We start from the raw sequence: 27,155 nt of genomic DNA on the forward strand, positions 1-27,155 counted from the left end.
TAAGCTGTGCTCTTTACCATTCCATTTTGCTGCACTAAGGAGAATGAAGGCATGTTTCTGAGATCAAAGCATTTAGAAACAGGCTTTGATCACAATTGCAGTATGAGATGCTGAACTTTTGATAACAGAGAATCTGAGCTTTTTAATAAAAAAAAAGGTGGGGTTCTATCTTATCTGGTTTCAGGGAAGAATATGACCATATGTGGGTCATTTATGCTCGACAATGGAGCATGCCTGAGAAACCCAGGAATTAGCTTCATTTAACAAAGCTCTCCGTCCTCTTCATGCCCTCCCAATAGTCCCCTATTGCACAGCACTTCAATATTTGGAATAGTAACCCTGCCCGAGCCTACAAAACCAAAACATTTGAATCCAAAAATTAGTTGCACCGTTCATATGCCCTATACTTATATGCTTACGCACACTATTTTAGATCTTATGTATGCAATGCTGCAGCCCACAGAGAAATCTCTCAAATTTCCTTCCTTACCAGGCCTCCTCAGGAGCTAACACCTCTGGCTTAGTGAAAAGGTTGAGGCACTGTTCAAGGGTGAAGTGGCCTGCCCTGGCTGCCTCACTTGCAGAGCCTGGATCCTCCACACACTCAAGCTCCTTGGACTCTACCAGCACAAACTCCTTCATCCTCTCATTATTCTTCCAAACCAGGGCTAGGGAACAATCATCCGTCAGGTCCAGCGGAATGTCTCCTGCAAGGTACAGAAGTTTACAGTTGGTGCTACCCATCCCTCCCCCACCAGGCCAAAACCAACACCCAAGAAATAAGAACTAGAGCAGGGACAGTCAACCTGGTGCCCTCCAGATGTTGTGGACTACAACTCCCATCAGCTCTAGACAGCACAACCAATAGCCTGGAATTATGGAAGTTATAGTCCAACACATTTGGAAGGCTTCATATTACCTACCACTTAACTTAAGAGGCAGCCCCCTCCCCTTTTTCCTGCTGAAAGAGGGCAGAGAAAGAGCATCTGGAACAGGAAACATGATGGCTGGGGGGCCCAAGTAATTTCAATAACACTTTGTGAGCATGGATGATTAGCAAGCCTTAACTTGTTCATAGTTCACAATGAACCTGTGAGGCAGGTTACTATTCAACCCAAATTTTAACATGTGGCAAATTGGGGTCAGGACCAGAAGATTTCTCCACTCCAAAGCTCCCCAAACTGAGCTGCAGCTAACTATCCCACTGGATCACATGCTAGTTCTGCAGGTTAATGGATGGAAAAGGCATCAAGGCCACTTGCAATGAAAGAAGGGGTGTGGGGGGGGGAGTGTGGAGCACAGATATCTAAAATGAAGCAAAAAGTGATGATCATGGGCTCCATTGTCTGTTTTCTGTAACTATGTTGCACAGGGCTACTGCAACTACGCCGGAGGAAAAGCCAGGAATTATGGCTCTAAATACAGTGCTTTCCTTCCCAGAGCTTGTACTTGATTGGCACTCCTTGAGGTGGGGGTTGTTTATGTTCCATATAAATTTGGTAATGAACTAAATCAGCATCCTGAGAATCAAGTCTTTTTGGGGTGGCAAGGCCTGCCAAATTTTGAGAAGTTACCCAGGGGAGGAGACACCCAACTAAGATGTGCAGTGGTCAGGTTTTTAGTGCTTTGCATAGCTTGTCTCTTCCCCATAGCTACCAAAATGATGTGAAATAATAGATTTACATGATGCACACAGTTCATAGACTTCAACCTTTGGCGCAGAATATTCATGATTTTAATGCAGAGTAGAGACAGTCCCAGCTACAGCGACTCGGCAATATACATACCTGTCTTCTGTGGGCTCAACAGCACCCTGCATTGGCTAAACAGGTCCAACCTATATCTTCACGGTGTGGCTCTCTCAAAAGGTCAGGTCAAATGTTCAATATGCCACTGAGTTTATAACCCTCTTATATTTTAACCCTCACCTTTATCCTCCAGCTTTTGCTCTTTGCTGGCTGCATCAATCTTGTTGATGTAGAACTGGGTAACATGGGAACTCAGCCCCTCAGCTGGATGCTGGTAACCAGGGATGGCAGCTGCAGGCAAGGCAAGGGAAGAATGGTGAGCAGGAACAGCACAGTTAGCAGGCCCTTCTTTTACCTGATTAACCAACCCATCCCCTTCCCACAGGCAGACAAGTACACAAAAAACTAACCACTGGGCCAGCTTATCTATGGAGCCATGCAGACAGCTGGGGTCTTTGGGAACCACACAGAAGAGCGAATGGTCCTGCCTCGGGACAATTATATTCGCTTCTTGTCCGCAATGCTTTGTTCTGTTGCTCAGAAGTATCCACCCCATGGAACATGATGTATGGAGAATAAATTGTATGTATACGTATGTAGTGTACTGTAGAATAAATTGTTTTCCTAATTCCGCTTTTGGCTTTTGGAGAATAACGGGGACAAAGCCAAGTGTTACTATATAAAGTTGCTTGATCCGATTTTGATTTTTTAACTTCTGGAATTTGAAAGTAGGAGCTGCATAGAGATTTACCCTCTGCCTACAAAGCTCCTCATGCAACAAGCAGCACCAAGGAATGCTGGGGTCCCAGCCATGCTGAACAAAATGTAAGGAACTCTTTGTAATGCAGACCACAAAAGGAACTGTTGGGGGACTTTGGATAAGGTCCATAGTGATTCATTTACTTACCTTCAGGCTTAGGGACTCTCTCATAAGGCACCTCCCTTTCTACACAACTTTCAGCCCGTGTGTCCAAGGAAGGCTCAGAGAAGCCCGAATCCAAGCTCAGCCCTGAGCTTCTTCCTGTGGGGACCTTGCTTCTGACAGCACTGGTATCCCCCAATTCAGGCTGCAGCTCAGGGGCTGAGAGAGACGACTGGGGTTCCTGCAACAGATGTGGGGCCCTGGCACCATCTCCTGACTCCATGATGGTGGAAGTGTTATCATCAGCAGAAGCAGCAGCAGAAACAACTGTAGCACTGCTATTCCTGGCAGGAGGCTCTTGTTTCTCAGGCAGCTGGGGCTGCAAGCCTTGCTCTGGTGACATCCTGCCCACTTGGAAAGGTGGCTGGAACACACTGACTGAGTATCTGAGTAGGGAGAGAACATGCCAGTCACTCAGAACACAGCCCGCAATGGCTGAAGAGGGAATATAGTGCTGGCACTCAGGAAGGAAATGCTGCCCAAAGCCTACAAATGAGCCCAAAGCAACCACTGGCTGACTGGCCAGCAGTACTGCCAGTACTCGGGCTACCTTACCTTGCGTAACCTTCCAGAAGCTGAGCCAGCCGTGCATAGGTAAGGCGTGACTCGGGCACGCTGATGAGGAAGGGGAAGCCAATGTTCTCAGGGCGGCACAAAGCTTTGTGGTCGGGCCAATGTGTTTTCTGACACACTCTGAAATGCACACAAAACACTCTCATGTAGAGGCTACATGCGCTCTATCCACCCCCACCCCGCCTGGGAGCAAGACAGACCTCATGGGGGAGGCGGAAGAGAGGACAACTTACACATTGCAATACCCAACACGGTAGCACCGGGTGCAACGCTTCAACTTCTCTTCTGACTGCTGCTGCTTCTGACAGGCGGCACATTTGGTGATGGGCACACTGGGCACCTGAGGACGCTTAGAAGAGAGAAATTGCACACATGGGGTAAGCCAGAAGTGACAGCTATCTTGGCTGGGAATGTCCGTTTCTCCCATGAAGCCCAGGGCAGTTTTTCAGGGTGAACCTACACATTTGCTTTCTATCTCCCCGTTGTCTACTCAACAGCTGGAATCTCCTTTTTCTGGCTTATTCTCTCTTATATCTGCATGGACGGCACAAGGGCCGCTCCTGACACCTACCTGTTGAACCTGCAGCTCCACCACGTGCTCCTTGGCCAGGTCTGGGGAAAGCACCTCAAAGCACAGCAGAAGGTCTGTGGGAGAGACCATGTCTAGCGACTGGGAAGGCAGGAACATGCGGTGGAAACGGTTCTTGATTACCTAACCAAAGAAAAATTCCAGGTTCAGACACAACGTACCAGATTAGGGGCTAAACAGCGGAGAGAGATTTGTTCTGCTTGTGAGCTTCCCAGGAACATGTGCACTGTCCAAGGTGGAATGCTGAGCTAGAGAAATGACTGGCCTGATACAATAAACAAATCATATATTGAAAAAGTAGGGGCTGCAACAAATGTTTCAATGAGGAATGTTCCTGTTCAGGTTTCTAGCCAGTCAGCCATGCCCTCCCCCAGGATACTCCATTCTCTCCCCACTCCTGGATTTGTTTTTCCCTCTAACAGCTAATCAGGATGTCATGCCCACTGATAATGCCCAGTCCTCAATGGGCAGTTTTTGCACCCCCCTTTAAGATTTTTGTGTGTATTTCAGCAAAAAAAATTCAACTGTGGGTACCTCTCACACGTGGTGCATATATATGGTGTTTTGGCTTCACAAGGATCCACTCAAATAATGAGTTCATTACTGGTGTATAGGATTGTGCTTGTGGCTATGAAGCCTCACTAGAGCAGTACTGTGTCAGGAAGAGGAGCAAGGAACAACAGATACACATACAGCTGGAAAGAAAAGAGGTGATGGGGGACCAGATTCTTTTTTTGTGAAGAGAAAAAGAGCTCTTGTCTTATGAACAGATTCCTGGGTTAGTTGGGAACAATGTAGTCCTAGAGTTGGGGAGGAAGAAGAAGAAGAAAGAATACGTAACTTGCTGGAAGGAGGAGGAGGAGAGATGGAGTTGGGGACAGTTTTCTATGAAAGAGGAGGTGCTGGGGCTCAGGTTCATGCGTAACTAATGACTTATACCATAAGGATCCAATTAAATCTGGATCCCTAAGTGTAAGCATGTAGAAGGAATGGGAGGAGTGCACAGACCGTCATTGCCCAGTAATGACGAAAATGCACCTTGGTAGACAGACTCCAGGATTTATCCCTGGTGATCCCTAGTACAAATTTAGCCTTGAGCAGGACACCATTTGCTCTGTGGTCTGCCTTTTTTGTAAACAAGAAATGTGTGCGCATGTAGAGTCCCAGTGTAATGCATGCAATAGGCAGTGAGAAGTGGGGGGAAATATCCTGCACAACTTAGTGAGAGGTGGAGTTTTGTGGTGTTGATTAACAGGAGACATTCTACAGGTTACAAGTTAGGGAACTCAATGGCCAGGAGAGAGTACGAAGGGAAGAGGCAGGGCTGCATTTTACATATTGATTGGAATTTGTCAGCCAAAACCTTTGGCTTCCAGGTTACTAGGTCTTATGCATACTTAATAGCTCTCTAGTGCCTGGCTAGCCACAGCCAGAGATGATCAACTAAGCCATGAATGTGAAAAAAGTCAATGTATCCACAGAAAGGGAAAGTTCTAGAGGTGATCTGAACTTTGGAAAGCTTCTGTTCATCCACAGAACAACAAACCTCACCTCCTTTAGGTCCTGCTTGCATTCTGCATACAGAGCAGGTAGCAACTTCTGAAGTATTCAGACACAAGAGACTAGCTGGACCATGCCTGCAGTCATCACTGTTTAAAAGGCATTGCTCACCTCAGCCAGGCGCAGGTTATCAGGATTCACTCTCATGCTGTGGGACACTGAGTCTAGTACCTCCATGGCAGTGGAATTCTCCTTGCTGATGCTCACCAGGAACTGTTGGAAGACAGCACATATTGATCTGGATATGTCGGGGTGTATAGCCATGACAGTCATTTTCCTCAGTCTCATTAATACTTACTCCTTCAGCAAAGTAAATCCTGAATTGCACTGGCCTCACCTCATTTGCTTCTCATTGTTACCTGACTCCTCCCTATTTGACAGCTACTTATTGTTGTTATGTGCCTCCAAGTCAATTACGACTTATGGCGACCCTATGAATCAGTGACCTCCAACAGCATCTGTCATGAAACACCCTGTTCAGTTCTTGTAAGTTCAGGTCTGTGGCTTCCTTGATGGAATCAACCCATCTCTTGTTTGGCCTTCCTCTTTTTCTACTCCCTTCTGTTTTACCCAGCATTATTATCTTTTCCAATGAATCATGTCTTCTCATTATGTGTCCAAAGTATGATAGCCTCAGTTTCATCATTTTAGCTTCTAGTGACAGTTCTGGTTTGATCTGTTCTAACACCCAATTATTTGTCTTTTTCGCAGTCCATGGTATGCGCAATGCTCTCCTCCAACACCACATTTCAAATGAGTTTATTTTTCTCTTATCCGTTTTTTTCACTGTCCAACTTTCACATCCATCCATAGAGATGGGGAATACCATGGTCTGAATGATCCTGACTTTGGTGTTCAGTGATACATCTTTGCATTTGAGGACCTTTTCTAGTTCTCTCACAGCTGTCCTCCACAGTCCTAGCCTTCTGATTTCTTGACTATTGTTTCCATTTTGGTTAATGACTATCACTGTCAACTTTAAAGTTACATAAATCTTCTGTTGTCATTACTTTAGTCTTTTCTCTTAACCGCTTTTTTCACTGTCCAACTTTCACATCCATACACGCATTGGTAAATCCTGATCCATTTCCTGCCTCCCCACCCCCCAAGCCCCAGTAAGAACAAGGGCCCATCTAGTCCAGCATCCTGTCCTCACAGTGGCCAATCAGATGCCTGTAAGAAGCTCACAAACAGGATCTGAGTGCAACAGTGCTCTTCCCACTTGTGACTCCCAGCAGTTGTATTCACTGGAATGAGTACATGGCAAGTAGTCACTAAGAGCTTTATCCTCCATGGTTTTGGCTAATCCCCTTTTAAAGCTATCCAAGTTGGTGGCCATCACTACAACAGGTGGCAGCGAAGTCCATAGGTTAACCATGTGTTGTGTGAAGTACTTTCTTTGGTCTGTCATGAATCTTCCAGCAAGTCTGTATGTTTAAATATTCTCTCTCACAATCACATAGACAACAGGGGATAGGATGGTATGGTTATCAGTTTTTAAAATCAAAAGGGGTATGTGGGTGATAGCAGTTGAACCCCCCCCCAACAGCTTCCTCTCCTGGCACTTTCCCCTCTTCCAGTTTCAGAGATCAGCTGGGGGAACAATAAGTCCAGGCAACCAAGTTGTGAGAAGGAAGAGGATTTAGCTCCTTCAACATGTGCAAACGTTTTGCTCCTTAACACACACATCAGATCTCCCCCATCCCATTCTCAGTTTCCAAGTCATTTAAACATACCTGGACTTTAAGCACATGAAGCTGCCCATCAAATACTGCTTGGCCCAAAAAGCAGATTGGTATGTCCTACTGAGTTTGAGGAATCTCTAAAATTCAAGGCTACTCATGACACAGACACCATTCCAAGGTCTTTACAGCACAAAACAGAGATTTGTGCTGAGTAGCTAGGATGGTGTTCTTCTTACCTTGACAGGCTTCTTGTGGGGTTCCTTTGCAAAGTAATAGACTGTCAGCACTTTCTGCTTTTGGGGTAGGGGGACCGGCAAATACAGGAAGGGATCGAACGTGATGGATACCTGCAAGCAATAGGACTTGGCAGTCAATCAGCACTCCCTGGGCATAATATAGAGCTGGGAGCAATGGCAAACCCCAGAGAAACAGAGATATGGATTCCAGGATTAGAGGTCACCGGCCAGAGAAAGAAGGCAGCCTTGTCAGTAGGAAAAGAACACCAAAGTCTTTAACAGAAGGCCACACAGGTATGGAGGATATAATATAAGCTTTTCCCAACCTTTGAGCCTCCAGATGTTGCTGGACTACAGCCCCCGTAATTCCTGAGTACTGGCCTTGCTGGGGAGGCTGATGGGAGTTGTAGTCCCGCAACGTCTGGGAACCCAAAGGGGGGGGATGGCTGGTCTAAGGTAGTGAATAATTGCAATAAAATGAGCAAACCACACCCCCTCCAAGCCAGCAGAGGAAAAGCATCCACTGATACAGGCCCTGGGGCCCTGCAACACGGTCTGAGCTGGGAAGTAACCAGGGAACCCAAAGGCTTCAAAGTCTTACCTTTGAGCACATAGGACACACTAACTTGGACTTGTACTGGCCCTGGAACAGGTCCACAATGAAGGAATCATTCCTCATCTTATGTCGTTTCCAGGCCTCTTCAGCGACAATCTAGTGAAAGAACAAAAGCAGGGGTGAGCAAATGCCTTGCTAGCCAAACCTCTCTCCATCCTCACAACTTCCATCAGGCCCTCATTTTTAAAAAAGAAAAAATGACTTGCCTCATCAGGCCGTCCATCTGAATCTACTGTTTCAGTGTAGGGCTTGCTGTGAATGCGGTTAAGGTCCTCATGGAGCCCATCCAGTAGAAAAGCCATGAATTCCTGGGCATCATGTTGGGCATAGCCTGTGAACTGGCTGGCCTTGCTTGCCACAATTGCCTGCAGGAAGAACTGGGTGTCATGAGTAGCCTGAATGGTATTGCCATAGGAACATTAGAGTGCTACTGGATCAGGTTAGTCCAGTGGCCAACCAGATGTCCGTAGAAGCCTGCAAGCACCTGAGTGCAACAGCACTCTCTCCACCTGCGATTCTCAGCAACTAGGACACCTCCTGCCCTCCTAGGACTGGGAAGTGGGGAAAATGCCAAGTGAGATGTGAGTGTGCTTGGAGGAACTTAGAACTGTAGGGAAAGACAAGAACTATCAAGCCAAGTAGCTGCAGGAGTGTGTATAGCCTAGAGCAAGGTTTTCTAAAGCCCAGAGGCTTGTTTGCTGCTCAGGAATCTAAACAGCTGCGGGTGGCTATGGATCCAAAGTGTCTTCCTGTCAGAAGACACAAAAATGGTTTAGGTTTATATAATTTCTCATTTATTAAATTCCCAACTAATAAAATGCCCATCATTACAACATGCAGGTGTGCGTGCAAATGTAGGGAGGGAGTTACAGATTGCAACCACTGAGAGATCCCTGCTGGTGAGAGCTGGACCATCCTTTATCTGCTGTACCCCCCTGGAGAGGAGAGAGCAGACAAGTTTTGCTTTCACTGCCAACAGTGCGCCCACGGCCATTCTCAACACACATGAAAAAAAGTAAAAGTGAAGCTCTTGTGGAAACTGTTGGATGGGGTTTAAAACTATTTCCTGCCTTCTGATGACCCCCAGCCTCTGAAAATAAAGTTTGCTCCAAGCTGCACAGCCCCATCATAAGCTGTTTCTTGGTCATAAACATTGGGAACCTGCCTCTGTGCAGCAAAATAATGTAAGTATGCGTTGACACACACACGCCTTCATGCTATCCACTTGGGCTACTCCAAAGCAGCTCGTCCTCTCAGCCTGCATATGCTTCTACAGGGTGCCTTACCTTCAGCTTAGAAGGCTGGAAGGCATGGTGTGTGCCTTTCCAAAGTGCCCTCAACAAGACAGCAAAGCCGATAGCCAGGCGCCCCCCAGTTCCCAGCGGGTTATTGTAGTTGATTTCAGACTCAAAGGAGTGATCTAGGATGTATATATAAAAGGGAAAGAGCAAAAAATAATAAATTAAATAATAAAGAAGAAAGAAAGGTGAGGATCACTGTCCCAGAGGGTAGCAGGTGAAGGCCAACCGAGGTACACATGGAAACCTTCACCCTGCTCCAAGATCTAGCTTACCATGAAAGTAGTCCCGCAACTCCCGGGTGTTGGAAAGAGACTGGATCACACTGTTCATGAAACAGGTGTTGCCCAAGTTCACCAGCCCTGTGAAGCCTGGCAGGCACACCTTCTTGTCCTCTTCTTCCTCTTCTTCCTCCACACTTTCGCTGCTGACGGGGCTGTGAGTCATGGGTGGGACCATGCATGTTGGCTTGGGCTGAAAGGGAAGTTTCTAGGGTCTAGTAGCCAAAACAACAACTTCCATGAACAAGAGGAAAGTATCAGCAAACTTAGGGGAACTTTGAGATTTGCAGAAGTGCAAAAAATGTTTTTGACGTGAGAGCAATGTCCCCCATCCCCCCAATTAAAAAAAGGAAAAAGGTGACACAAAATAAAGGGGAGAAAGAAGGAGCATACAGAAAATACACCCCCAGCCCAGTGAAGCTGTGAACAGCCTCAGCTCCACTCACTTCCTCTTTTCTGGCCAGTCTCCCTGCTCCAACTTCACCAGTCTGCATTTTCCTACATTCCCCCCCAGCTTGGAGGAAGTGTTCCTTGCTTGTGCCAAGCTTCCTGCCTCAACCTGGTGGAAGGTCAGGAGAGTTCCTTGCGCTCCCCCCGGCTCAGAGGAAGCTCAGGAAAACGCCCTTTCCTGAACAGCTGCCCGAGCTCTGGAAAGGTGGTTTTGAAGGTGCAGATTCAGCTGGCTAAGGGCCGGCCAAGTCTCCACCTTCAAAAGGCTCCGAGCTGAGAAATAGCCATTGGGCTATTTCAGTCCAGAGGGCAGAAACACCTGGCCCCACCCACAAGCAACATTTTGTTGCAGGTTCTCACCTGTAACTCTGATTAGCCATTTTCATCTTTCATTAGAGATGCAACCATATTACAATCTAAACAGTTGCTTCCTTCCTTCAGCCCACAACCTCCTGCAGTAGATTGTCTGCCTGGCTATGCCAGAGCCTAGTAGGCTGGGATTAGAAACCCCAGCACTGGGCAGGAGTTCTCACCGAGGGCACAAGCGGCTCCTGCTTCACTGGCACATGCTCCGCCACTGTCCGAGCAGCGACACCGTCCAGGCCGCCCTCCTCTGCTCGCGGCGTCTCCTTCTCGCCTGCTCGCGCTTCCTCTTTACTGGACAGCGGGTGCTGGTTACTCCCAGGTTGGCTTTTATCCAGGGGGGTAGGGCCTGTTGGCATGGCAACCTTTGCACCACCCACTGCACCTTAAAAAGGGGGAAAAGTGGGCTTGTGGTTAGCAGCACCACGTGCACGGGGGTGAGTGGCACTCTCTTCAACACAGGAGTATTAGGGTTGTGACTGTGCAGTGGCACCATTCTCTTTGCTTGCTTAAAGAGAAACTGTGGAGAACCTGCTCTAAAATCCAACCAGTTGGATTCCTAGTAGATTTCAAAACCTACAACTGATCAAATTAGGGAAGCAGCCCAGCCTAATCTTCTCCCCAAGTAATTCCGTATCTCAGTATATGAAACCAATACTACTAGTGATATTATACATGCATGCTTTTTTGATAAAAAATGAGGTGCCCGTACTCATATCTTGATAAAATGTGTTGCGAGTGCCAGCACAAAATGGTTGCTATGGGCAGCAAAAATAAGGTGCCAGCACTCCCCAATATATATGCCAAAATGGCCTCTAAGAGGTTTACAAGTATAAAATCTATACATAATTAAGTATATAATTAGCAATATCTGGTGCCCAGCCCCCAGCATCCTTGACAAGCCTAAGGAATCTCAACACCGTGAGCTCGGAAAAGTCAAGGCGCAGACCTCGTGCGGCAGGAGCCTCAAGGCCCCCCCAGCGCTGGCTGTGCCGTTTCTTCAAGCAGATGTCAATGCGAGCTGTGGTGAAGTTGTATGTACACTGGTCTGGCTCTATGAGATTCCTGAAAAACAAAACAACCCAACCAGGGTGGGACAACAGGACCAGAAAACAGCATGCTTATGGCCAAAGAGGGTGAAAGGACTTTGGCACATTACAGAAGATATAAACCCCAAAATACTCAGCTAATCCCACTACAAGGGAAGATAAATAGAACCTTCTCCTAAAGGGATCCCATGCTAAAGGTTCCCAATGCTGCCCACATCAGTATATTTCTGACAAACTGGGCTCCGGCTACTGACACTGTTGCACCCATGTGGCACAGTAAGAAAAGAAGAGAGAGTGCTTACTTCCCCGATGCAGAAATAAAAATGAGGTATGAGAATCCGGATTGCACAAGTTCACACACTTTAGTCTGCCTGACCAGCAGGTGAGATAGAAGCAAAGGCTGGTGCTTGTGCCACAAAACAGAGGAGTGGGTAGGGGGTTTGTTCAGTTTACAGTACAGTGACAGCATATAACACCAGCGTAGGCAGTGTTATGTCTGACGCTGGTGTATATTAGCAAAACAGAGTCATAACAACCAATGACAAAAAAAGAACTCAAATAAAAAAATATAGTAATCACGATGAAACACAGAGAGATTCAACCAGCTCTTCGGTCCAGTATCTCAGCCCTGCGGCCCTGGTGTAATGTAACATGTTAATCTCTTAAATATACCAGTTCATAGGCCTTAATTTGGAAGGGAGAAGAGCCTCTATCAGTTTAGTACTGGATGTATAGGTGGGGTGGAGTGTAAGTAAGTTTAATGTTGTTACCACAGGGCATAACATACACAAAAGCATTAAAGCATCATACACCCAAAAATTAATAAAATAAAACTAAAACTGTAAATTCAAAATGTCAAATAGTAGTTATAACACTGGGGAGGAATGACACTTATCACTGTCTCCACTACTAAGTGCCAAGGAAGGAAGTTTTATACCTGAGTTTCACTTGCCACCTGAATACTGTATGAGAGCCACAGTCTGGATGCAGTCGCAGAAAGTTGGCATCACTGCAAAGAGAGGAAGGAGTTCAGACACAAGTTACACACAGGGCACCAAACACTGGCGCAGGAGCTATTCCTTCTCCAGTGCCAACCCCAGCTTACTTCCAACCCTAGCAAACTGGCACAGTCCAGTTCTAGAAGAAAAAAGAGTTGACCTACACATCAGGAGTCCCGAGTCACCATACCTCGTCTGGAACATCAGTGTGAAGTCCTGCTCCCGAAACAGCACCTTGGACGCCTCTTTGTGAATCTCCTTCACATAAACGTGCACCACCATAGAATCATTCCCTTTCTCATAAGAGTCATTCTTCACAAATGTCAGATTCACAATGGGCTCTGGTTCTGAGAGGGAAAAAGCAAAGGTAATATTAACAACAGAGGTGCTCTCAATAGGTACCTCAGCATCACCCCTAGCAACATAAGTAAGCCACAAAAAGGTGACCAAAGAGCTGAAGAGTGCAGAATGTGACCTACAATCATAAATAGGGTTTGTCTCCAGGGGTGTCATAGGAGAAGGAAATGGACCATCCAGACATTAGTCTGCAGAATGCACCTGGGCAGTGTGAAAACATTAAACTTCTGCTTCAAGAAAACCTAAATTCTGCAACTTGAATACATTATGCAAGTTGAATGAATCTGCATGTTATTATGCTTCTGACAAGAGAAAGTGGAAAGAGAAAAGCTTTTCTCCCTCTCTCATAACGCTAGAACTCGTGGATATCCAATGAAGCTGAATGTTGGAAGATTCAGGACTGACAAAAGAAAGTACTTCTTTATACAGCACATACTTATATGGAATTCACTCTCACAAGAGGCAGTGATGGCCACCAACCTGGATGGATTTAAAAGAGGATTAGGCTAGGAAAAGGCTATCTATGGCTATGCTCCATAGTTGGAGGCAGTATACTTTTGAATACCAGTTGTGAGAAACCGCAGGAGGGGAGAGTGTTCTTTGCACTCAGGTCCTGCTTGCAGGTTTCCCATGGGAAACTGATTGGCCACTGTGAGAACAGGATGCTGCACTAGATGGGCCACTGGCCTGATCCAGCAGGCTGTTATGTTCTTATGCCAATCACAGGGAGCTGCAAAGAGCTATGTAGAGAACTGAACCCAAGTCCTCTTGCTAAAGGAAACCATTACACAGTCTAACTCCCCTCCCCCATTTTCTGAGATTGGCCATATAATGCTATATGCACCACCTTGAGCTTCTTGGAGGAAAATGTGGGATATAACTAAAACAGCTAGGTTGGCGGGGACAAGAGAGAGGGCATTTTCAGTGGCGGCCCCCACTCTCTGGAACTCCCTCCCGTATGACCTTCGACATGCCCCTTCCCTGAATGTATTCCGCCAAGCTTTGAAGACCTGGCTCTTCAGACAGGCCTTTGGGACTTACGGGGAGGGTTAAATTTTTACGACCAATAGCCTACTACTCTGTACTGGAACTGTTTTATTGTTTTATTGTTATATTGTATTTTATGATGTATTTTATTATGATGTAATGTATTGTTGTTAAATTGTACGTCGCCTAGAGTGGCCACCGGCCAGATAGGCGACCCACAAATTAAATTATTATTATTATTATTATTATTATATAAATGCAATAATAAATTAATAGATATAAAAGATGGGTCATATCCCAACTCAGACCACAAATCTCAGCAGAGGTTTCCCCAGCTATGGCATTTCTTGCTGTCTAAACATTTTCAAGCCTAGGCTAGCAGCTTGTTTTAAAAATAAAAACAGTTTCTCAGGATGCTGAATTCTCCACCCAATTCCAATTTGGTACTTCTGATGAACTGCACAAAACACCGTCATTGTCTATGCCCGGTCCTTGCCTACAGAAAAGGTACGCTCTGTTGCTCTTTCATAGATCAATTCAAAGTAACTCTTAAATGGTGAGCGTGCAGCACCCCACACCCTTCCTCACCATTAGCAACAGCCTCTAGAGCATCACTGTCCTTGGACCAGCCTCTTTTGTCAGTGTCCCTGGATGGTGGAGAGGAGGAGAGAGCTTCACTGAAGGCAGATGCAAGCTCTGGCTCCCGTGGAGCCTCAGAGAAACTGGCTGGCTGTGGGATCCTCTTTTCTGGGCAGGGCCGAAGCTGATGGGGCAATGTCTCTGCAGATCCCATAGGCAGTTGCATTTCCATGGGCACCAACACCCTCTCCAAATTGTCAGCCTGGCAACACAGGGAGAAGAACAAGAGGCACAATCAGATACAGAGACGGCCACTGCAAAACTCCGAGGCCTGCCATGGAGGCCTTATGTACCATATGCGTCTGTCTGTATAAAATTACCTGACTTATGACCAACAGAAAAGAGCGGAGATTATAGCTGGGGTGGGAAACCTTTGGCCCTCCAGATGTTGCTGAATTACAGCTCCCATCATCCTTGGCCATTGGCCATGCTTGTTGGGGCTGTAGTTTAGCAACATCTGGAGGCCCAAAGGTTTCTCACCCCTGGATTACAGCCATAGTCCAATGAGCTTTTATGGATCAATATTGCCAGTGTGCCACATGCACCTGAGTGGTGTGCTATAACGGCAAAGGAGGTGCCAAGGACACCTAATCTGATATGCTAAGGAACATAGCATACAGCTGAACAAGAAGACTCTCAGTAGCACCACAAATAGTTATCAACTAGGTAACATGACCAAATTTAAAGAAGAACTAAACAAATTAATATAAGTGATTTTTGATATTTCCTTTGGTTGAGACTGCCATTCTAGGGGCATAGCTGCTAGGAGTTGATGCTCTTTTGCATCATTAAGCACCTGGAAAAGACTCTACACAGTAGGATCCAATTCAGTTCTCTCAAGCATTGCTGTAACACAGCAAGGGAGTATTGCGTCTTAATACTGGGTGATTAAAACTCCTTGTACCACTCAGAAAGGCTAAGACAGATTGAGCTTCTGCTCAATTTTCCTACGTAGTGAACTTGGGCCTCAGTAAGTTCCAGTTTATACTCCCTTCAGCAAGAGGACAAGAGAAAGCTGTTAAAACTTGCAAGAGCCAAATAGAATTCCTGTTCTCAAAAGCAGAGATGATAACAAGCCACAAAACTGAGCCCAAGTCTGTATTTTTGATAAGCATCCCAGTCTCTCCTTTTCATGGAGAGAGACCATGAAACACAAGTCTTCCATTCCCGATTGCCAATCATATAAGAGTAAAGATGCAGCCTCCTGTTCCATTTGTCATAGGGCTCAAGGACAAACAAATAGCAGTTCCCAATGTTGGGCCACGCCCCCTTCCCAGCTTCTCACCTTCAGGTCCAACAGGGCATCCCCTTGGGCTCCCTTGTCATTGTTTGGGCTGCAGGCTTTTCCGCTGAGTCCTGTGCTCCCCATGCTGCTGCTGTTCCCTTCCTCCTCAGACAGACCAGGTTTGATGCACACTGCCCCTTTGGCAGTAGGGCCAGCTGGCAGACCCAGACTGGCTTGGTTCTTCCCTTCTGCAGTTTCATTCCTCCCAGAGGCTCGCTTTGGGTTGGAGGGCTCTCGTTTGCCCCTTGATGGTTCCACTGTGCTATCCGGCTGGGGCTCCTCAGATATCTCCACCATAGGAGATTTTTCCTTGCCATTCTCCTTACATGCAGCCTTCTTGGCCTGCTCCCTTGAGCCATCCTTGCAACGCTTCTGGGGGGGGGGGGGAATAAATCCGGCTTAAAATGACTGTATTGAGTTAGGGAGAGAAGCAGGCTTCTAACGGAGCTTAACGGATATGGCCAGACATACTCTTCATCTAGTTTTTGCAACTAAGTGTGCTGAATTCATTCTGTTAATAGCAGAGCTTGTACTGAGCCCACTGTTTGAGTTATCAGAAGCCTCCTGCAACATTTTTGCAAGGAAATTTGAGGATAAAATTGCTCAGATTTGCATGGAATTATACACCAGGGTTAGAACAAACCCTGAAGAGGTGTTCAGAGCATTGTCTGGCCCAACTGTATTAGACAAGTTTCAATGACTGCAGCCTGAGGATGTGGACAAAGTGCTTGCAACAGTTCAAGTGACCAACTGTCCTCTCCTTATCCATCATGGCTTATAAAAGCTAGTCGGGAACCACCCAGTAAATCGTTCACAGGAGTGGTTAGTGTTTCACTGCAAGAGGGAGAGATGCTGCTTGTCCTTAAGGAGGAAGGGGTGTACCATCGCCTCTTTAAGAGGACCTCCCTGGGCCCAGAAGTACTGAATACTTATTGCCCAGTTGTGAATACCACCACCCCTTTTGGGGCAAGATGCTCCAGAGGGTGGTAAGAGGTTCAACTGCAGGCGTGCTTGGAAGACACAGATAATCTAGGTTCGTTTCAATCTGGCTTCAGGTCGGTTGGGACTGAAACAGCCTTACTCACCCTGGTTAATTACCTATGTCAGGAAATAATCTGGGTAGGTAGGTGGGGGTGTAACCCAGTTAAGTTTTTCTCAACCTCTAGGTGGCTTGTGATACTGTGGACCATGGTATATTTTTGGACTGAATCCAAGGCTCAGAAGCTGGGGGCACTGTATTGCAGTGGTGCCTCTCCTACTTACAGGGTGGAAGTTCTTGCCCAGTGGGTGGAAATGAAGAGTCACTGCTCGGCGCCATGAGAATTGGCTTGTGGTGTCCCACCAGGATCCATTTTGTCACCCATGTTGCTTAACAGCTATATGAAACTGTAGGGAGTTGTCATCAGGGAATTTGGAGTGAAATGTCATCAGCATGCTGATGTCACTCAGCTCCATCTCTCCAAGAAAGGCTGCTAAGATTCTGGACAGGTGTCTGGAGATGGCAATGGGCTGGATAGGAGCTAATAAATTGAAATTTACTCCAAACAAGATGGAAGTATTATGTGTGCCAGGTTCACAAATGCAGGAAATGGAGAGGTGGCCTGTCGTAGATGGGGTTGTACTTCTAGGGGAAAAGGTTTATGGATTAGGGGTGCTCCTGGATCCAGTGCTGTCATTTGAGGCTCAGGTGGCCTCAGCTGCTAGGAGCATTTATTTCTATCTCCAGCTAGTTCACTAGTTCCAGACCTTCATGGAGAGAGATGACTTGGCAACAGTGACCCATGCTCTGGTAAGATCCAGATTGGATTATTGCAATTTGCTGTATGCAGGGCTTCTCTTAAAGACGACTGAGAAACCTCAATGAGTGCAAAATGTAGACACTGGATTGCTGATGGGCATGGCAGGGTGAACACAATGCACTGGTTTTGACAGAACTACACTGGTTGCCTATTCACTTCAGGGCCCAATTCAAGGTCTTATCTTTGACAAATAAAGCCCTTAACATTTTGGGTTATGTTAGTATATAAGACTGAGTTTGTGTTGTTATTTTTTAAATACCTAAAAGATCACCTCCTCCTTTGTAGACCAGCCCAGGAATTAAGATCAGTGGGGGAGACCTTGCTGGCAGTTCTGCCACCTGTGTAGGTCAGTGGGACAGTGCGAGAGGGTATGTGGTGGTCCCCAGTCTCTGGAACTCCCTGCCTAGCCCCAACTTTGGAGATATTCGGAAGATACATAAAGGCATACCTGTCTACCCAAAATGTGGAAAACATTTGATTACTATTCATTCTCTGTTAATAATTTTACAGGTTGCATTGTTATTTTAGTGATTATTTATTTATATATCTTACTGTTCCATTATGATGTAACCTGCTCTATAACCTTTCATGAAGGGTGGGTAACAAATGTATTGATGAACGTGACACATTTGCCTACAGAAAACAGACTTATGCCAACCATGGGTGGAGAGTTAGGGACTGTTTGCCCTGGGTTGCAGCAAGTGATGTGGCTCCCTGCAGTGGATCACTGGCAAGCTAAGCAAGGATGGAGCAGTCTCATTTCGACAGAAGGTAGCCCAGCTGCCATTCTACCCGACCTTGCTAGTTTCAGGATTTCAGAAGGCTGAACTAAGGAACAAAAGACCACGTGCATGGACAAGGGGAGAATAAGGCTGAACCTTACCAAAAGTGAAGCCCAAGTGTGCAACGGGATCTTCTTTTGTAGCACCAACTGTAGGATATTGCCCTTCTTGTGCTGGACTTTGCTGCAGGAGCTTTCAATCTCCGCAAAGAACTGGCAGCTCCATTCGCGGCCATCTGAGGAGGCAGACATGGCTTATAGGACAACAGTCTTCTGGCTAAATAATTTCACTTTTCCTCCCTAATATGGCACCATGGGGGGCATCAGATCATAGTAGAGCTCATGCACTAAAGTAGAAGGGCACAGCTGCAATCTCTGTCTCCGCAAGGGAATGCCTCTCAGGGATAAGGACTGGGGGAAAACTCTATCCAGAACAGAAGCACACCTTTGCTGACATAACCAAGATCATGCTGTGCTGGTCTTCTGAGATAAAGGCTCTAGATATTTTTTAAAAAACAGCTTTATAGTTCTACAACATTTTGTATTGGGAATAAACCTATGCATATGTTTGTTTCACTGGTACGTCGTTTCACAAAATAACTTAAGACTTGTTTTGTACATTTTCTGTGAGGGGCTGGGAAAGCAGGGCTGATGCTTATGGTCAAGTCTGAAGGGAGGGAGAAACAAGCTATAGTTGTGCCAAGTGAAATATATTATCTGAGAACTGGAATCTCCTGACCCACACTTTTACTGTTTGTTGGGCATTTTTTCAGGCTTATTTCTGCAGCTTGGCAGGACAGTTTTTTTAAATAAAAAATGAAAACATAAGTCTCTCAGGATCCTGTACAAGCTGCTAGATCCAACAATGAATGCCATGTTTTGCTTTTAACTGCACAATCATATCAGTGTATGTTTCCTGAGCTCTTGAATCTGCCACATCTTGAACCTTCATAGAAAGAATGCTAATTCCCCTATATTTGCTATCACAAACAGTTATTCCACCAGAGACTAACAAGCCCCCAACCTCGGGGGCTAGATGTTTTAAAGGTTGTCGCATGCAGTGCTGAAACAGCTGCTAAATGATGCTTGAAGCATCTTTGTTCCCACTGGCCCCATCCTGTAAATCGGCAGTTCTTCTATCAACATGCAGAGTTCCCTCCTTAGTCTCCTTGATACATGAACTGCACTGCAGGAAGGATACGTTATTCAAGGCACAAGTGCTCTTTGCTCCCCACAGAACTATGAACCAGAGAACCTCCCACAGAAAAGACCCTAGTGTCACTTTTTGTAGGCACTCAAATGGTTCCCTTCACAATAGATCTCTTGCTTCAGGATTTTGTAGAGCATGTAAATATCTAACTTTCAGTCATTCTTCACATATAAACATAGGCAATGGCTTTCTTACTGACAGGGCTGAAGTCCCTGCATATACACACCAAGCACAAGTTTGCTTTACTCTTCTTAGTTGATTCCTCCCTTCCCAATTTGGCCCTGCTTGGGGTTTTGCTTTAAGAAAGTCAATATGCCCATTGTCCTGCTCCGAGATATGGACTAAGAGCTACAAGAAAAAGAATGCTTGCATCTCGCACCAGGTAATTTAACTACACAATTGGTGTCTGTGAAAGACGTATCCACTTCCTCTGCCTTTGGGGCTCCACTGCCCAAACTCAGCTTCACAATAACTTCATGAGCATTCTGCTTCCAGTCCAGCAGCAGGTCTAGGAAACAAAAGAGGGGGGAAAACATGATAGAAGTCTCTCACTTGTTGATCCAGAAGTGCAAAGTACCAGAGTGACCTGCCAGCTTTGCAACTTGGGAGTCAAGGACTTGAAACAGAGCATGGAATAGTCAGCAACGAAGTGCAAGTGTGGTGCGTTTTAATGGCATAACCAATACACAGAACTCATTACCACACAGGATGTTAGGAAGGCAACTGCCAAAACTCTTCTTAAACAGATCAGATGAAAGTGTGGAGGACAGTCTATCAGTGGCAACAAGCCACGGCAGCCAAAAGTACATTCTCAGTATTCAAAAACAGTATGTTAAATAGTCTATTGGGAGCTGTGGGTCACGAAGTCCCCAATTCACTTCAGCCATGAATTTACTAGGTGACCTCAGGCAAGCCGATATCTCTTAGCCTGCAGCACTGGGATTACAATACTGGCTACCACTGTGCAGGGCAGTTTTAAGGATTATGTGAATTGCTCTGATGCTCTAAAGTGCTACATAAATTCCAAGTATTGGATGCTGGGAATTAATGAGAAGGATTATCACCAGCATATATCAACTGACCTGCCTGCAACTCTCACTATGGCAACTGTCAGTTATTATTTATTATGAATATGTATATACCACTTTTCAACAAAGTTTTCAAAGCAAAAGTTGTTTCAGCAGGGATGGGCTTTCACATGCAGTTCTTCGACAACCGAGCGAAGAAATGGACTCCCTCACCTTGGGTTGATTAGCTATACACGTGCTGGTTATCTTGAGGAGGAGCCTGCCCCCCCCAAATCCAGATCATGTCAAGGCCAGGATGATGGGGCCACACCTGCCACCCAGTTCTTCCCTGAGGGGGTGTGATGAAGATGCCCTCTTCCCTCACTAATGTCAGTAGCAGTTCACAAGATGACAGCATGCTGAGCTAGATGGCTCACTGGCATGACTCAGCATGGCAATTCTCAGGCTCTTATGAGCTCCCAACTTTGAAATGGAGAGAGCTATTGCTAAACACTCATCTCTTCCATAGGAACAAACAGAGACACACACTTGGTCAAGACAGCAGTAGCTGATGCCCTCCTACGCCCCAGCTGCCATTCCCCTTTGCTGTCACAGGGCTGACCTCACCACATGCTTTTCATGCCTCAAATGTGCCAGTATCAGGGTAATTCCCTCCCTGCTGAAGCAGCCACAAAACTTTGTTCTTTATGACAGCCAAGGCGCTGTATTTGTCCGTCATGCTACCTCGGCAGCTTGTCAGGCTGCTAGATTTCTACAGCTTTGTTGCTTGTTAAAGAAGCAATCCCTAGGCCTGAAAAGGGGGGGAGGGAAGCCACACCATGCAGACAGGCACATGGTAAGGACAAACAGGTGGCTCAGTACTTGTGCCCCATGTAGTCATGCACCCCTCTGACTTACCCTCCTCAGACTCCCTCTGCCAGTTGGGCTCTACCAGCTCCAGGCCAGCAAAAGGCTCTAGTGATCAAAGAAACAAGAATGGACTTTCCGTGCCCTAATGGTTGTTACTTCGAGCCTGGAAGGGCAAACACCTGCCAACTATTATGCAATAGTTTCATGGCCTAAATGCCCTTGCTACATTTGAGCGTACTTTCTGTAAACACCAACTTCACCTGGATACATATTTGGACAGTTGGATGGCATATATTGATCTATATGTGTAAACTAAAACAGATGTATCAATGTTTAAATGTATTGTTACTGTGAATTGAGAGTTTTTTCCTTTCCTTTTTTGATTTCTTTATTATTCTCTTTTTTTCTTTAACGAAAGTGCAATTAAAAAAAGAAACATAGAAGAGATGTGCTGCTTTGCTATGAGCCATGTGAGGAGTGGCTCATCGCAACAGCTTTTTAGAATGCCGGACACATTTCTCTTCTGCTCCTCAATTTGAAATATGTTCTCCACAGCTTGCAGCTTACTTTTTAAAAAAAAATCACCTAACCACTGCTGCCTGGATGAAGAATCTGCACACACTAAGAGGATGACAACAACAGTGGCACACAGAGGAAGGCAACAAGCCCAACAAGGCTTATAAAATTTATGAAATTGTCATTTGGTGTAGTTATCTGGCCTACAGCAGATAGCAGTTCTCATGTCACCTTCAAGGACTTCAACAGCTTAAGGTAGAGAAACAAGAATCCTTCCCTCCCTCTTTGTAATCGTATAACTACACTGCACATAGGAAGAAGTCTGCATCAGATTTGTACGGGGCTTTGCAAATCCCCTTATAGCTTGAGCTCTGTCTTTGTCTGCGCCGCACCTATATCATATGTGACATCAGGTATAGGGCAGGTTAATGTAGCTCGGTTGAAATGGCCTTGTGGGCCAAATGAGCATGGGTTGGAGTTTCCCCATCCCTGCTCTATATTGTTATGAGCATGGGGGTTGGAATGGATGACTCCTGTAGGTCCCCTTTCCAGCCTCTGATTTGGAATCCTGTGCCTTGGGGCTGGCTCTGCTGGCCAGATGAATTTCCTTTGTTAAGCTAATAGAGTGGCCAGGTAGGATAATGGGTCTATCAGTTGCCCAGCAACTGGTGAAATGGGCCAGGAAGATCCTTTTGTCATTGAAACTCTTCAGAAGAGTCTTCCACCCCTCTTCCTGGCTGCTAGTAGAGGTTTGTGCTTTGAGTGTTTTTAGTAGCATCTAGAGAATAACTGGGGCTGCAGGCAGGCAGAGAAGCTATCCCTCTACACCATGGCTTTAGGATGCCTCCTGCAACCCAGATGGAAAAGCTGGATATTGGACTGTTGATGCCTTGAACCCCCTCTATCTTAAGCTCAGGTTGGAATGCGTGTAAATAAATAAACCATATTTCATAAAGACACTGCAGTCTCCACTGACCTTCTTCCCAAAGGAAACCAAACCCTGGATGAGTGCGGGGACCCCTGAGATCTCACCGCTCGGAGATTGGGGAGGCACACAACAATATGCACCAATAGCAAGGCTTCCCCCCACCTCCAGCAATTGCGGCATTAGCTTATTCAGAATCCTGTCTTCTACTTTTAAAAGGAGATGTTAAGCTTACATCTACAATTTTGAAGCCTAAAAAGCTAAAGGCACTTTCTACCCCCCCCCAAAAAAAATCCCCAACGGCAAAACCAAAAACAACAACAAGCCATCCTTCTGGAGCTGGACAGTTTGGGTGCATCAATTCCAACAATAAGTGAGACTTTCTCCCACCCAGGAAGTTCCTTCAGGACCCAGTTCTTCCCCCACTAGTCCCTTTCCTACGATACTATTTTGCAAATAAAAAAAGATACCTACATACTCTCTTAGCTTGACACAGAATAGAGTCTCCTACTGAGACCAAACAAAGTTCATGGCTAGATTCTACTGGCATAATTATTTTATTTCACTGGCATAAACTTGCAGAATCTGGCTCTTCAGGTAGTGTGTAATTCTGGAAGGCAAGCATGAAGTGCAGTGTGATGTTCCTGCTTACAGTGTAAATATGGTAAGTGCTGTTTATATAGAAGACATATGGTAAGTGGAGTGAAAGAGGAGGGGGGAGTACATGAGCAGTAGAATGCTGGATGATTGGCTGAGCATTTGAATGGCTGGGAGTATAAATGGAAGAATGACAGTTGAATCTGGGTGGATGTTAGTAGGGTGGAGAAGAAGGTGTTTGGTGGTGGATGTTGGAAGTGTGGAGAAAGAGGTGTTTGAGGGTGGAGGTCAGGAGTTTGGAGACAGAGGGAGTTGGAGTTCTGATTAATAATAAGTCAAGTACAAAACAGGAATAGATGAAACCATACGCTTGTGAAACATTCTAAAACTAATCTTGTTATTTCTGATATTTAATAAATACTTATTTGGTTTACCAAAGGCCTGATCCTTGGCTGGGGGATATACATACCAGAAGGGAGGGCAAGGTAATTACCAAGGCTGAACAGAAACAGTATCTAATGGTGGCAGCGGTGAAGGGAGGAATAACAACAATTCAAGTATCCAGAGCAACCCAGAGTTGTATGCGTTATCTATAAAGATACAAGGGGGTTGGGAACAGCATAAGCACGCAGTCACAAAAGTAACCAGCTAGAGAGAGACTCAGGCAACGTCTCTGGGAGTATTGGTTATAGGACGTGACTGGTGGTGCTGCCTAGCAGGGGGATCTAGTGAGATCTGTGCTAGAGCGGAGTGAGAAACCATATAAAGGATGGTCCGGACTGGTGGTATCCCTGGTGGTGCCTAGTGAAAGGCAGCAGCCACAAGCAGGTGGGAACCTGATAGGGAGAACCAGGGAAGGACGTCACATGCAGCACTCCCATTTACAGCTGCTACCACTTCTCAGTTTGATCCCAGCTTCTGAGCAAGAGGAACTCTTAAGAGTTGCAGGTTAATTTTCAACCTAGGAGGGGGGCAACTGCTAGCTAACTCCCCAGGCATCAGCCTGTTATTTCCCTTTTCCTTAGCCAAAGCAAGTAGCATGAAAGAGTGATCTGGCAAGCAGAGGTAGTATCCTTGAGCCATCAGAAGTAAACAATCAAACCCCATTTCCAAATTAAGAAGCTCTGAGTTTGAATTATTTTAACTGTATGTATGAATGGTTTTAATACTGTAAATTGTTTAATTTGATTTTAATCTAGACTTTTGTATGTTTTTAATTATATGTGTGCTTTTATCTGGAAGCCGCCGTGAGTTCCAGTTTTGGAAAAAGGGTGGGGTAAAATTAATGATAATAAATAAAATAAATAATATTAAGATTAGGGATGGAAATGTAAGGGATGAGGAACAACACATATAGCATAAAAAACAATTTACTCTCTAAATAACCTACACTAGACAATCTTAAAAAGGTATCAGACTAACTTGTGAGAAGCAAGGAGCACCCATGATGATCAATTTTCATAGGGAATAATCCCCATTTTTAACTCTATAGTTTCAGGGAGGAGGCTGACAGCAGGAGGAGGAGGAGGATCCTGCAATCAGGTATGATTATGTGAGCACGGCTACGTTTCTAGAAGCAGAGTCTGACATTTGGGACATGGTGTGCCTGTGGAGATGGACCACTGGCAATTTCAGCATTCCAAGAAAGTGGAAGTAACAGGTGAGAACTTGGAAATTTTTCCTATTTACTCCTAGTCAGCAGGACTTCCAAGTCTGAATATCTGCGGAGTGCCTGAAACATGAGAGGAAGGTTGCTAAGTAGATGGGAAAGCTAGGTCATTCTTGATCCACTGAGATTTTTAAAGAGACTGACATTTTATTCTTAGGCCTTTCTTCACAGCAAGTTGGTCACTGTTATCTTGCAACTTAAGCTCAGCCTTAACTCACTAATTTGGTGTGGTATGATTCTGGCCAAATTTCTGGAGGGTGAAAGACTCTGAACTCAGGCACTATAGACAATTCCTTTGCAGTTTTACCATCTGAACCTTCATTTTCTACAGAACTCCTTGTGATATAAAATAATTTGTGTATTGGGGGGGAAGGATAACAGTCAAGCAACATTTCTTACTGCACAAGCCACTGCTGGTAAAATAATGTACCAGCTTTCACGCTACTCAGTTCTTCCATTTGGCAATTTGCATTTGTACATTCTACTTTGTGCAAAGTTCTGTGTGACTTAAGAGTCTGTTCTGCACTCTCCAACACAAGTTGCATCAATTAAAGATTTTGCTGTACCTATTATATTTATTTTATTCTTCCAAAACTAACGTGAGTACTGCTATTTACATTCTGAGCAAGTAATATTAATCAGTTATTGTGGGGGGAAAACTTTAACTTGTTTCTTTATGGAAGACAAAGTAGCAGCAATACAAACTGAACTAATCATTTAAGACGGAAATCACAAAATCAATCTAAGTTGGCTGAATATCCAATTGCCATAATAACCCAGTAAGAAGATTTACAGTAAGAAGGATTGATGAATCACTGCTATGAGTTTCTCTATATTCCCATTCTAATCTGCTCTTCCCTTAACTGTACTTATTATTAGGGACAGTGGAGCTGTAAGGTAGCTTTTATCTAGACCAAAGAAAAGCAGTTGTTAGTCTCAAGACCTGCTCTTTCCATCACAACAGTACAATAAGTAGCAGCAATAATAGCTGGTGTGTTGCAGGTTACACCAAGAGAGATAGGAGACTAACTCAGACTCAATCAACAACAATTACTGTCATAGCACTTCTACTTTTAACTCTTTAAGGGACATTTCCTGAAATACAGCACCACCAAAAATCACTGGTATTACTAGTAAATCCACTGTTGTATACCAGATGACTATTATTCCCTGTTTTAATCCACTGAAATTGTATACACAGTCACTTTAGGGGGACAGTAACACTTCTTTTCTCTTATAAAAACAATGAAGGAGAATGAACTGAAAGGTGTGTGCCTATTTTGCAAATTGCCAATGTCCAAGACTTCCACAATTTACAAAACATTTGTGTGCAAAAGATATTAAACAATTAAAAACAGTCTTTAACGCTTTCAACTTTGCATTGAGGTCAGGGCATGGGGCACACAGCTGGTTTTGGAAAAGCACACAGAAAAGCTTCTGTCATATTGTGTCCTTCAAAAGAAATTGCCTTGGCTGAAGGGAGTGATGCAAAAGAGAATATCACAGTCAAAAGGACAGAGTGATGGTAGTTGGTGCTTTATACATCATTGGGACTTCATCAAACAATTCACAAAGTAACACTGATGGGAAAGAGCTGCTTTGGTACTTCTGAGACTACTGCATGTAGTTTCAAAAGCCCAGGTATGGAGGCACAAGAGCTAAACTGAGGCGTGTATACAGGTTACTTAAACCACTTCCAATTCACACACACTTGCAGTCATAGACATCTACAAGAGGGTCACAGACACACACAATGTTGAGAAACATTGCTAAGTACGTGTCTTTTCCCATTCTTAAGCCTTTGAACTGGTTCCTTGTGCCTTTGTAATTTAATTTATAGCAGCTATTACCAGCAACTACCCTACAAGAAAAGGATATAGCATATGGGGCTTTTTAGTTTAGAGAAAAGGCAAGTTAGAGATGACATGACAGAAGTGTATAATCTTATGCATGGCATGGAGAAAGTGGATAGTGAGAAGTTTATCTCCCTTTCTTATAATACTAGAACTCAGGGACATCCAATGAAGCTGAATGTCAGAAGATTCAGGACAGACAAAACAAAGTACTTCTTCACAAAGTGCATCGTTAAACTATGGAATTCACTCCCATGAAGCAGTGTTGGCCACAACTTAAGTGGCTTTAAAA

At 45.1% G+C, this 27,155-nt stretch overlaps 1 protein-coding gene across 6 annotated transcripts in view; it reads right to left on the bottom strand.

Moving 5' to 3' along the window:
• Positions 1-27,155, bottom strand: part of USP19 (ubiquitin specific peptidase 19) — a 43,797-nt gene that overhangs the window by 10,120 nt on the left and 6,522 nt on the right. For 3 of the 6 annotated variants that reach the window (XM_061618844.1, XM_061618841.1, XM_061618840.1), the window contains exons 3-23: positions 21,352-21,408; positions 19,806-19,934; positions 18,319-18,452; positions 15,637-16,008; positions 14,301-14,553; positions 12,559-12,715; positions 12,308-12,379; positions 11,271-11,386; positions 10,492-10,706; positions 9,503-9,701; positions 9,216-9,349; positions 8,136-8,294; positions 7,915-8,025; positions 7,314-7,424; positions 5,504-5,605; positions 3,815-3,955; positions 3,477-3,592; positions 3,226-3,363; positions 2,656-3,056; positions 1,929-2,039; positions 491-707 (exon numbers count right to left, since the gene is read on the bottom strand). In XM_061618844.1, coding sequence (XP_061474828.1) covers positions 491-707; positions 1,929-2,039; positions 2,656-3,056; positions 3,226-3,363; positions 3,477-3,592; positions 3,815-3,955; positions 5,504-5,605; positions 7,314-7,424; positions 7,915-8,025; positions 8,136-8,294; positions 9,216-9,349; positions 9,503-9,701; positions 10,492-10,706; positions 11,271-11,386; positions 12,308-12,379; positions 12,559-12,715; positions 14,301-14,553; positions 15,637-16,008; positions 18,319-18,452; positions 19,806-19,934; positions 21,352-21,408 — 3,445 coding nt within the window. The remainder of the gene's footprint in view (positions 1-490; positions 708-1,928; positions 2,040-2,655; positions 3,057-3,225; positions 3,364-3,476; positions 3,593-3,814; positions 3,956-5,503; positions 5,606-7,313; positions 7,425-7,914; positions 8,026-8,135; positions 8,295-9,215; positions 9,350-9,502; positions 9,702-10,491; positions 10,707-11,270; positions 11,387-12,307; positions 12,380-12,558; positions 12,716-14,300; positions 14,554-15,636; positions 16,009-18,318; positions 18,453-19,805; positions 19,935-21,351; positions 21,409-27,155) is intronic. The other 3 variants (XM_061618842.1, XM_061618845.1, XM_061618843.1) reach the window with 3 other exon arrangements.

This window comes from Rhineura floridana, chromosome 3 (assembly GCF_030035675.1).
Source record: "Rhineura floridana isolate rRhiFlo1 chromosome 3, rRhiFlo1.hap2, whole genome shotgun sequence".
Taxonomy (NCBI): Eukaryota; Metazoa; Chordata; class Lepidosauria; order Squamata; family Rhineuridae; genus Rhineura; species Rhineura floridana.